The sequence below is a fragment of the Anthonomus grandis genome, chromosome 19 (genome assembly GCF_022605725.1).
Source record: "Anthonomus grandis grandis chromosome 19, icAntGran1.3, whole genome shotgun sequence".
In the NCBI taxonomy this organism is placed as follows: Eukaryota; Metazoa; Arthropoda; class Insecta; order Coleoptera; family Curculionidae; genus Anthonomus; species Anthonomus grandis.
In genome coordinates, this window is record NC_065564.1 from 8,539,446 (window position 1) to 8,552,565 (window position 13,120).

At 32.7% G+C, this 13,120-nt stretch overlaps 1 protein-coding gene across 3 annotated transcripts in view; it reads left to right on the top strand.

The window, feature by feature from the left end:
• Positions 1-13,120, top strand: part of LOC126747325 (MOG interacting and ectopic P-granules protein 1) — a 153,822-nt gene that overhangs the window by 49,803 nt on the left and 90,899 nt on the right. For all 3 annotated transcript variants that reach the window (XM_050455872.1, XM_050455871.1, XM_050455873.1), the window contains exon 6: positions 2,382-2,576. In XM_050455872.1, the coding sequence (XP_050311829.1) occupies positions 2,382-2,576 (195 nt within the window). The remainder of the gene's footprint in view (positions 1-2,381; positions 2,577-13,120) is intronic.

The window sequence follows — 13,120 nt, forward strand, 5'->3', positions numbered from 1 at the left end:
GGCATTGAGAAGCTTATGCACAAAATTTGAAAGATGTAGTTTTCTACGGCTTTCCATATTTAGCCAGTTAGATTCTATAAATTTATGAGTAATATGGTCATGCTTCCTAATTCCGTATATCAATCGACAGCATGCGTTCTGTACCCTTTGTATTTTTTGTTTATCGAGAGCAGTAAGACATGGACCGTATATAAAGTCACCATAGTTGAAATGTGAGAGTACTAATGTGTCGCATAAACTTTTTTTCAACGAATAGTTAAGAATGTGCCGATTATTATATAATAATTTCAGCGCACAGAAGCTTTTTCTTGTTATATTCTGAACGTGTGCACTAAATCTGAGATCTTCGTCGATAGTTAAGCCAAGATTTTTTGCGCTGGATACAAATTTTAATGTAGTATCATTTATTTTTAATTTTAAGTTATTTTTAATAGAGTTTCTTTTGATTTTGATGCCAATACATAATAGTTTAGTTTTGTCAGAATTTAAGTTTAGGTTATGTTCAGCAGATAATTCTTTAATTACCTGAAGATCAGCGTTTATTTTATCGACCATTTCTTGCGATTTGTTATAATCAAAAGAGACATAGATTTGTGTGTCATCCGCGTATGCTTGTGTTTTACAGTATTTAGGTGCGAGAAGTATATCAATAGTGTAAATAATAAATAGAAGGGGTGATAAAATAGCTCCTTGTGGCACACCCGACAGAACATCCAATGCATTCGACGTAATATTGTTATAGACCACCTTTTGCGACCGTTTGCTTAGAAATGAATTAATTAATTGAACAGAGTCCGCGTCGAACCCATAATATTTTAGCTTAGCTAATAGGAGACGGTGATCCAGAGTATCAAAGGCCTTGGAGAAGTCTAGAAGTACCAAAATATTTATGTAGCTTTCATCGCTGAATATATCATCAAGCACAGATGCTAAAGCAGATACTGTACTAAAATTCTCTCGAAATCCACATTGATTATCAGGCAGGATTTTATTAACAGTGAAATAAGTGAATATTTGGTTATAAAGGATTCGCTCAAAAATTTTTGACAGGGTGGGAAAATACTTATGATCCTTAACTCAGAAAAATGGGAGGGTTGACTATTCTTTGGTAGTGGGATTCCCAGAGCAGTTTTCCAGATTGTTGGGACTTGTTTCTTCTCTATGGCCGTGTTAATAATGTGTAAAATTATATGATCTATTAAAGGGCTACATATTTTTAGCATTTTTGGATTAATTTGATCTGTACCAACAGCGTTAGTTCGGATGTTATGTAGAGCGGAGTGTATTTCATCTATTGAAGCTAAAGAAAATTTGAAGTTAATTTCTGGGTTGAATATATGGGTGTTATAATATAAAATTTGATTATTTGAAGGATTTGATATGGATTGCAAAAAGGATGTAAAATAACTATTAATTTCATTAGGATTTGAGAGGTTACTTGGTATAATGTGTTTTTTTTGTGAGCGAACATTTAAAGCTTGAAGAGTTTTCCAGAGTTTAGCTGTATTGTTTAATTGAGAAGTATTTATAATATATCTCTTTTTTGCAGCTCTAGTGGCAGATAATGTCTGGTTACGAATATTTTTGTAGAGTAAATGGTCAGCGTCCGATCTAGTCTTTCTATACTTTTGCCAACTTTTATCTCTCAATACTTTTAGGTGACGAATGTCATCATTTAACCAGGGAGCTTTTGGTTTTGTTGCTCGGACCTCTATTATGGGAGCATGTTTATCAAAAAGTTCTATAATGAAATGGTTGAAAAGTTCTAGTTTACTTTCTAAATTCTCTTCCCATAAAATTTGATGCCACGACATATTTAAAAGATCATTTTCAAAATTTATGTTGTAAATGCTGTACGTGTGAAAATGCTGTACGTGTTTTTTTTTTTGGACCTTGCAAAGGCTTTTGACACGGTAACTTGGGGGTACAGTGTTGAATTTGTTTAGGAGTTACCAATAACTGTGAGTAAGGAGAAATATTACATCCAAAAGTAAATTAGCATCATCCAAAAGTAAACAACGAGCGCAGTTGCCAAATACCTTTATCGCGAGAATATATCTGGGCAAAATCTACCGCGTTGCCGCTGTGTGTGGAAATTTGGTGATTTAAAGAATCCAAATTAAAAATATTAATTATTATTAGTGATTAGTGTAAATATAGTATAAAATATTTTTAGTTTCATAAACAAAGTTCACTCTTTCTTTTGCTTTATAAATAAATTCAATTTATGCTAATTATGATAATTTATTATATCACTTTAATTTCTTCTGTTTAAATTGCAACATGGAATACTCAGCAGGTTTATCAACAAAATATCCCCTCTGCCCCTGTGTATTCTAGTGTATTCAATGATCTAAGAATAATCCTGTATTTCTTTTTAGCCGTTAACGACCAAATAACCGTGGAAAAAATCCCGATGGTGAAGAAGACCGTGAAAAATCCGGAAAACTCGTCGGCGATCGTGGTGAAAGACACAAAGCGGCTGGTGGAGATCGCGAACAAGAGCTCGCCCACGCAACAGCCGGGCAAAAAGGAGCCCACGTTGGTGATCATCGATACGAATTCCATTTTGTCCGGTAAGTAGCAACCGATTAAATTGTTATTTAAAATTAAATCTATAATAAATAAATAAATAAATGATTTTATTTATTTATAAGCAATTATTATAAGCCTAAAAAATACATATTAGTTGAAGCAACCCAGTCCAAGTAAATACAAACTGTGCAAACCTAACAGGCTTAAACCATAATACAAACAATATAAAAATGTTCAATCTTAATTTTAATTGTATTACATGTGGTCCCTATAATTTCCCGAATATTTTCTAATAATAAATAACAAAAACGTATTTTGATTGCATTATTTCAACGCACAATGGTAAAATAATACTGTGTGTGCACTTAAAATTATCTAAATGTAAAATTATTTCAGGTTATTCTTATTAACAGTGGCGAAGCGTGAACTTTTCTTTCGGGTAGACAAACAATAAAAATTGTTAATTAGAAAAAAATGTGTATTCAATATTATTCACTTTAATGAAATAGAGAATGAAAGAGCATGAAATATTAACTCAAAGAGAAAAATATGTAGTGATATAAAAAAGAAAAAAATTATTACTACTAGCATAAAAAGATAGATAGATAAAAATAAATACTACTTACAAAAAAAACACAATTAAAATACAATTGCCAATATCAAACAAACGTTCATAAATAACCCCTAAAATATCCACTAAAAAAATCTTTTCTATACACCCAAAAATAAAAATACTAATTATTAAATTACAATGGACAGTGTGTATAAGAATTCAGTAAAAGTTAAAACTTACATTTTCCTAGCAAATGCTTAGTTTGCAATGGATAAAAGTAAGTAGTAACTTTTACTAATTAATACAATTAGCAAAAGCTAAAGTTGTTAGCATTGTCTAAAAATGGTGGGAATAAAAGTAAGCAATTACTAAGAATATTAAGGAAAAGATTACATTTTTGCAAGCTTGTTAGACCCTGGCTTAAAAATTTAGTATTGTTAAACAGTTTGGTAGAAATGGCTGCATTTATGAATATAAGATCTGTAAAATTTTATCCCGAAAGAAAAGAAAGTCGTGTGAAGAATACCACGATCTGTATAGATTTAGTGAAGAAAATGTTGAGTGGATAGCTAACCATTTTTTGGAGCAAATATTTTTGCAATTTCTAAGTGATCCTGGATTTCAAATAAGGATCAGAAAAGAAGAAGTTCATAGAACAACAATATGTAAAACGATATCTCACGTTTTACTAAAAATAGTTGAAAAGGCATGAATTTGGATGACATTTCCTACAAAAAACTCGACTGAGCAGGCAATCAACGAATGGGTACAGTTGTATAGATTTCCCTGTGCTTTTGGTGCAATTGACACTCATGTACCAATAATAACGCCATCGCTACATGGTGACAAGTATATCAATAGGAAAGGATGGTGTAGTATAATTGTGCAAGCAACCTGTGACGCAAAAGAAATTTTTACATCCGTAGATGCTCAATGGCCTGGCTCGGTGCACGACAGTCGTATTTTAAGTACACCAAACATTTTTGGTATGATGAGAAGACGTCAACAGAACTATGGACTTATTTTAGGCGATAAAGGGTACGGCATAACACCATTGGATGATTTACCAAATAAAAACTTTAAGTAAATAGTTAAAATACTCTAAATACTATTAACCCAATGGTTGGTGTGTTGGTGTTACCAACAAAATAGTAAAAATACTATTTTGTTGGTAACACCATATTGAAATCTGTCTCATATTAAGGATTTAGGTGTGACACTGGATAGCCCTTTAAGTTATATTCCGCACATTTCGGGGGCAGTTACCAAGTCTCTGCAGATGCTTGGATTTATCAAGAGGTGCTCAAGGGACTTTTATAATATTTCATCTATTTGTTTGCTCTATTGTGCACTTGTGCGTCCTCATCTAGAATTCAGTTCCTGTGTTTGGTCTCCATACTATTCATAAGATTGAAAGTGTACAACATAAATTCTTAAGATATATTGCCTTTAAGCAAAATGGAGTACCTATAAATTATCAGGATGAGTTGGACTATCAGCAAATGGAAGCCTCATTGAATTTGAGAAGTCTTGAAACTCGTCATAGACATAAAGATTTGAAAGTATTTTACAACATCCTTCACTCTCAAAGCTTTTGTCCTGCACTTCTTAATAAAATAGGTCTTTATGTTCCACCTAGGTCAACAAGGCAAGTTACTTCTTTTTACAGCCAAACACACCGCACAAATTATGGTCACAATTCTTTTCTGGCAAGGACTGTTAGGCTGGCTAATCAGTATTCTGATGTAATTGATTGCTTTGAGGGGCGCACAGGGTTCATTAAGAAATTAAATCTTATTAATTGATAATGCTGTCTTAAACTAGAACTATAAGGTGTTGTGAATTGTGATGGTAATTGTTCCTTTGTGTTAACTATAAGTATTGTCTTTTTCTTTTTTTTTTCTCTAAACTGATTGTTCCAAGTTATAGGTAATCTTTATATTCTAAGCTTTAATTGTATGTTGGGTTAGGTTAGTTTAATCATCCAATTATTATTCTTAAATTTTTTTTTGTAATATTGGGCCAAAGCCCGTTGATATATTAAATAAATAAATAAATAAATAAAATATCTAGCTTTCGCTAGTAAGTAAAAGCAAAAGGTTATTCACTTTAATTTCAGCAAATGCTATTAGTAAAAGCTAAATCTATCTAGTAAAAGCTAAAGCTTATACTTCATACTAAAAGCAAAAGCTAAGTTTTTATTCACACTGCCCAATAGCACGCGCCCGCACCAAATGCCAAATGCAGATTCATCAAAAAACAAAACTGAAGATGTATTGCGGCCGACCAGATCAAGCGTGTCGATAAACAATAACCCTCAAGAGCATAATAAAATAGCTGGTCGACTTCGATAGACAAAAGCTCAAATGTCTTTCCCGCGAGTAAATTTTGCATACGTAATAGGCTGAATACTGATGCGGCCGGACCTCTGTCACCTGCTTGATGCGTATATGGTTTGATTAGATGCTCCAAATTTCCGAAGACAAATATCAATGTGTCTTCCTGGGGCTCGTATACATTAATTGGGTGTCAGCCCTGCATTTTTATTTTAATTGGTGCGTCAGGCGGGGCGCGCCTTAGATATTATAGATAGATAGATATTATAGCCGTTTAGATACTATATAATATTAGTAAGGAGAGCGACTACATTCTGTGTTTTTTTTTTTTAATTTGAATTCAACAATTACATGAAATAATTAAGTAATAAATTAATGAGAAATAACTGGATAATTTTGGGTAGACAGTGTCTACCTTGTCTACTCGTACGCTTCGCCACTGCTTATTAATGATTAATTTTAACAAAAACAATAATTGTTAAAGCTACACAACTGCTACTTGCAAGATCAAATCCTACTCTTTCGTAATTTAGCTTGAATTATAGACATTATTGAACACCCCCGTTCAACTGCAGCATTAGAGAATGGTAAAAAAATATGTGATAAAGTGTTGCAGTTTATTTTCGTCAGATACATAAAGAATAAGAAAATAAAATAAATCTAAAATGTTAGCGAAAGCATAGCTCGATTATAGAACTTTAAGAGGCAATTTCTAAGTTATTCTGGTGCTAAAATTAATAAAATAAACAGTTATCATTTCAGTATTAATTCTATTTTTGATATCAATAATTTTCAACCCTTATGATGAAACTCAAATTATTAATCATAACATTAATTTTTTTGATTTCACTAATGTCAGAAGTCATATCCTAGCCAATAAGCTCCCAGCTCATTCTCCTATATCCCTACTAAAACCATTTCTGGCGGTTGTTTCTTGGTATTTTTGCCGATTTTACTCCCATAAAAAGTTGAAAACTCACCTTTTGGGTATTTTAGTTTGTGGATACTAAATGCCATACTGCAATAGTGCAGGATTATAAGTGGTGTAGTTAAATCCCAACTTTTTCAAGGTTCTTTGTTTAAGTGTCCAGTTTTGTGTTCCTGAGAAAAGGCCAATTCCATTGGTAAGTCCTAATATTTTCATTTGGCATCTTGGTTTATGATAATCTACATATTACACATGTAATTTTATATAAGTAGACTCACGCATACCGTTAAGTTTAACCATCAATGCTTATATCTACTTACTCTATTGGCGATTCCTCAATCTGGGTATTCTTCCACTTTCAGGCTTTTTTTTTTATCCCCCCCAGTATGGTCTTTATCCACGATTATAAGAGGTAGAAATCTCCACTCATCTACTCCAATAACGTCCAGAACATCTACATTGACATTCACTGTTAAACCGATCCACCCAGGTCCCCCATCGCATTCATGCAGCCCTTTTGGAGCCAGGTTTGATCAATGTTTGTGACGTTTAGTGAACCATGCAGTCAGTAAAACAACCTAACCAGTAAACCAAAGTCCTGTCAACATTCATTAGCTTTACTGTAGTATATTAGATTAAATATTAACCTCAAAATTACATTGTTACCACTCTCATCATTAGATTTTACTACCATACCATTGTTTTGAATAGTTTCATAATAAGTAGGTACATATTAGTTATTTTATTGAAATAGACCGTATAGATGTTGTAAACTGGATAAATAGGCCTATTTCGAAAGTACTCATGCGAACTTTTAGCCTCAACAACATAATACAAGATTTTAGTTTTGAATAAACACTATATTTAGGAAGGGCAACATAACTTGTTCTTAGAATAATAAGTTTGATTTGATTATTAATTTTTCTTTTAATATAGATTCACTTAAAACTGTCTGTTCTTCCTTGTGAGATTTTCTTTCAGGTTTATAGGTCCTATAGTGCTTTTAGTAATTTCCTGTTTTCTTGGTCATCGGGATTTTCTTATCCATCTGGGATAAAACAGGTGGCGCTTATATTTTATTGATCTCTTGTTGAATCCACGCCACTCTACCAAAGTGGTTAGTGCTAGTCGGCTTCCCTTTGAGAAGATTCCCTGAGCTGTCTCTATAGCCTATAGTAAGTCTCCCTCCTTCCATTGGTTCCCTTGTACCCACTTTCTAACACTCACTCCCTATATCTTTACTCTCCTTTTTCCTTCCTGTTATTCCCCATCCCTTTATTCAAATTTCATTTAATCCAAGTATAATTAAAGCGATATTAAAGTAATAAATTGTTAATAATTAATTATAATTATAATTAAATAATTCTTTATTTTTTTTAAATTTTTCTTATTTAACAAAAGCTAATTTTGAAATATTCTGAAACCGATTTTCACCTATCCACTCGTTAACAGTGGAATCACTATCATCGCAGATGAGATTTTTAAAATGGCTGGCTAAAGTTGTTACGTCAGGTTTTCTAATTTTTGTGACGTGGCATTTTCTGGGGTATTTTTTTCCAGAATTTGAAGACAGAGAGTAATTAAAAAACCTTTACATCTTTCTCGAATGACTGCTTTTTCGTTTTTGTGAAGGGCCTTTATTGCATTAACATGAGCGCCACGATGTTTGCATTTAATAGAAATTAAAATTTATCTAGAATAATTTCAACAATATAAAATATATGGAAAGTTTGGAGTTTCAATTGTAATGATAAAATTTTAAATCCCCTTAAATATTGTTCGCAAGGAAAATTATTTTCCCCAGAAAAAAATCCCCAGGAAAATAAATAGCCAAATAAAAAAAAATCCCCCGATTTTTAGGAAAAATCCCCTAATCTGGCTAACTCTGCAACAAGTTCCGACCGGCTTTGTCTATGTGCGGGAACAATAATTTTAAAAGCGCACTTAATATACGCCAACTTTTAACTTAACAGAGACGCAGAGGTTACATGTAAAAACGTACTGATATTCTTCGATTCATAGGCGTGCGAAATTATTTTCTTTAATAAAACTTAATATATTTCAATAGAATAAAAATGTGGTATTTAGTAAATAATATACTTGTAGTAATATGGTGTAAAATTACATAGAATAATGATGAGTAATAAATATATGCATGAAATAAAGATTTTTTCCTATCCTGTCTATGCTAATCTTAAAAAGAAAAAAAATCAAAATCTTATTGATTTAATTAATTATTTTTTGACAATCTATTGATTTTCTTCTTTAAACTGTTAGGCCCACGATATTCTTTAAATAAAAAGAAATGTGTTGTTTCAAAAATTTAGAATATTACTAGCAAGAGGTATTTAGAATTAATTTAAAAAAATAAAAAGTAACTACCTTACTAGTGATTTGTTTGACTACTTTCAAAATCAATTGATTGTCAAAAAATAAGTAATTCAATAAGATTTTGATTTTTTTCTTTTTAAGATTAGCATAGGCGGGATAGGAAAAAATTCTTAAAAGGGGGTTATATCTCGGAGCTCGTTAATTTTAGACCCCCAGGTGATAGGGATGAATTTGTCACAAATGCCCTCTAGAATCACTATGTCAAGAAATAGTTGTACTTTCCAATCACCCTGTATATATCGGAATGTATATATCTGTAAAATGTATTTATTATATTTTATTCTAAAATGTAATATTTATTGTTCCTCGCCACTGGTATTTTCTTCGGCATCGCTTTCATCGGATTCATCTTCACTGTCGTCTTCCTCGCCAAGGTGGATAATTATTGGTTCTACCTCTTCTATGTATTGATCAGTTTCGTAGTATTTTTTTTTAATATTTACTACATGTTTACAGCATTCAGCCCAACGTGCAGGTGCGATAGAAGCAATGCCCAGTTGTACTTGTTCCATTCAATTTTTAATGGATATGTCGCCAGTAGTGTTGCGACTACGAACAAAATGTTTCAACTGGGCTCATATCAGTTCGATTGGGTTGAGATCGCACATATAAGGTGGTGTACGCAACGGAGTATGTCCATATGAATGTAATACTCTATCTACTACGTAGTTTTTTTCATCCTCAGGTGGTTTATGTTGTTGAATCGACTGGAACAACTCCAATTTGCGTTCAGCTGGGTTGTGAGATATTCCTAAAAATAATTTATTATTGATACCCTAAAGGTATTAAACATTAGTATTTTTAATTTTTTTTTCTTTAAGTAAGTATAGGGGATGAAAAAATTTACGCATTTTGTGGCCAGTAGGTAACCTATTATTATCCTTTAAAAAATAATATTTAATTTACCGCGAAGTAAATGTAGAAATAAATATATCTCTAAGGACCGATTTTTCAATCCAGGGTTATCCCTAACCCCAGAGTCAAAGTTGTCACTTTTGCATGTAATGTTGACAGCATTGACAAGACTTGGGTCAGGAATAAACCTCGATTCAAAAACCGGTCCTAAAAAATTCAAACTAATTCCTTTGAAAAGCCGTTACTTTATATTTTTCTTCTTTGATGGGTCATAAAATGCAAAACTTTACCATATCAGTTGTAACAGTTCGCAGATATTTTTTCTTTTAATATAAATACAAATAATGCGTTTTTACCATTTTCCGTCAACCAATCGATCATAGTTTTCTTAGTGCTTGATTTGGTCGGCACTTTATTCTCTTGCACGGAATGATATGGTGCATTATCAAAGATGACCACTGAATTTGTCGGAATATTGGGAATTAATTTTTCCTCCAGCCATTTCATAAAATTTTCACGATTCATTTGTCCGTGATAATCCCCAGTTGCTTGACCAGCTTTGAATATCAAACTGGCATTAAAAAAAGTGATTAATGTAAATTAATAAAAATCGCTGACAACCCGCATGAACAATAACCAAACGACCTAAAAAAATGTGTATAAAATATGGCAAGAAAAAAAATACTTTTTATAAAAATTAAAAATATTAAGTTTTTTTATGCTAGTATTTTTAGTTTACTTTTTATCTTTATCTTCTTTTTCAGTAAAGTCAAATCATACTTACTGTAAATATTATATTTAAAAACTCAAGAAGATTATATGAATTGTCTATAAAGATAACAATACAAATTAAAACTAAATACTCAAAAACTTGAAAGACAAAACGTTACAAGAAATACAACAATAATAAATAATAGAAAGAACCACAAACGCCAACGTCCATATAATCCAGATATTAATGGAATCCTCCCTACGCCTATGCGAAAACCGAAATAAATAGAACACCTGTAGATACATTATTTATTCAAAAAACCCCATCGAGAACTCCACCGTTTATCGCCTGTTGACCAATCACAATGTGATATTTCCGTATTTAATACATAATACGCCGGCAAAATGAGGCTTTGTTGCCGCCTCGTGAATAAATCTGAGTATTTATAAAAGGGACATAATTTGTTTTACAATGTATTATAAACTTAAATAGATACATTAATACAATTTTCGAAGATAAGAATATATATTATGAGATGTGAATATAGTATATTATATACAGGATATTTAATACTTAACCTTAGCGCAAAGAAATATTAACACATATATTTGGAGAGTGACAATCTGGCAATATCTCAGAGCCATTTAATTTTTTTGCCCGCATTCTTTTCGGGCGTTAGTTCTCAGTTACTGGACAGTAATTATTGGTGTTTATAAGTGTGGACTTCCAGTAAGCAGAAAACCTGCTTTCTTTGTGTAGGGTCAATTGGGGTAATTGTGGACGATATTTAATGTTTTGACTTGCTAAACGATTTTTGGGGACATAACGCAATATTTTATATATGTAAATTAGCAGTCAGATAGTTCATAGTATCTTCTTTGATAATTACTAGTGGTTTTCTGTAATTACAAGTCACATTAAGATAACAAAAATATATTCAACATGCTTGTCCGTTTACATTTACCCCTACTCTTTAGGGGTAATTGTAAACAAGCATCTCTTGACACATTTACTGTATCAGAAGAAAACCTGGGACAAATATAAACGAACTATATAAAGTCGCTGTGTAGCAAAATATTTTTTGATATAAGTCGTGTTTACATTTACCCCACAATAATGTGACCTTAAAGGTTTTGCTTGCAATATAAATGAAAAATCGAGATAAAAGTAAATATTTTCCAACAGTTCTGTTTATTTTAACTAAAACTAAACTATTTTTCAGAACGCTAATAAAAGAAATTTATTCTAAGTATGTAACTATAATAATATTATAGGTATAAAAAAATAGTTTTGATCATAAACAGGAACTAATGCTGGAAAGTTGTATAGTATTCTCTCTCTCTTCATTTGAATGCCAAGATCGGGAATCACACCAATGATTTGATTCAAGGTTATATAACTGACAGTTTCAACAATGTAGAAAAGCATTTTTGATGCATACCAGGATTTAAGACCAGTCACTTTGATTTCCGTACATTTTTCATCCACAGCTTCAATTAAACACATATATTTAAGAAGAGTAGTCTTTCTCTTTCCACCTTTGAACTGCACAAGAATAAATTTCCCTGTGGACAAGTCTGAACTCTCGACTGTTTTAAGCTCTTTATCTATATGGTTTTTCCGGTTCTGCCCAATCTATTTCATCATCAGTATCACCTAGACTTATTTCTCCATCAGAACTTTCCGAATCTGCAACTGGTTCACTTCTCATTTTTTTCAATTTCGGCTTTAACTTTTTGTTGTCCGTTTTCGGATTAGCCTTTTTTTCCTTTTTTTTCTTTTTCTCTTCTGCTTCTCTTAGTCTTTCCAAGACTTGGTTGGTTGTTAGTACCTCTCCATATCTTTGTTGCTTTAATCTCGGCATGACTTGTTTTTTCTCTTCAATAATATCTTCACGGCGGCTGAGTGGCAAGAAAATGTTGGTAATTTCTGTCGATTTACTGATAGACGATGACGTCGATGGTTGTGGACTATGGGTAGATGCCACTAATATTTTTTGGTAGTCAGTTGACGATGTAGAAGGCTGCTGTCGGCTTTCAGCTGACAACACTGAATGATGTTGACTACAACATGATGAAGTTGAAGGCATTTGATCGTCGACCGTGGGTAGAAGTGGGTTTGGTTCAGAAATTGCAACAACAGTTGATTTAGAGGATACTGGTTGGATAATAATAGCATCGGATGTTACAGATTTCGGAGCTTTGAGGGCAGCTTCGTATTTGGCCAAGTCTTCTGGTGTAAATTCATTTTGTGGGAATTTGTCTCAATCAACTGGGTATACGCCAGTATTTTTAAATCCAGATATAATATTGCTAGAAACCATAGACTCTTGCCAAGTAATGCCAAGTAATTCGGTAAATTTTTTCTTAGTTAGCCGCCCACACCCTCGTCCCATTCGTCCTTAACAAACTTCACCAATTGTTTATTCCAGTTCACCTTTAAGGGTCCGAAACAAAAGACACTTGTCCAAAGGCTGAAGCTTATCCGTAAGATGGCTTGGAAACTTTATCAAAATAATATTGTTGTGCATTGCCTCTTCAATAATTCTGACGCTCATATGACTGCTGTGACCATCATACAATAGTAGAGCTGCTTGATCTAGAAGGTTTTGGGAAGTTCGTAAATCTTTAATGTGAGGTATAAACCCTGTCGTAAACCACTGGAAAAATTGCGGCTCCTCCATTCATCCATTAGTGGAGGCCGCATATATAGAGTTCCTGGATAGGCGCTATTGGAAGTCCAACGAGCCTAAACTCCAGCTCCCTTGAATTGATATCCGGCACAGGGCCTTTCCTTTCTCTCCAATTGCC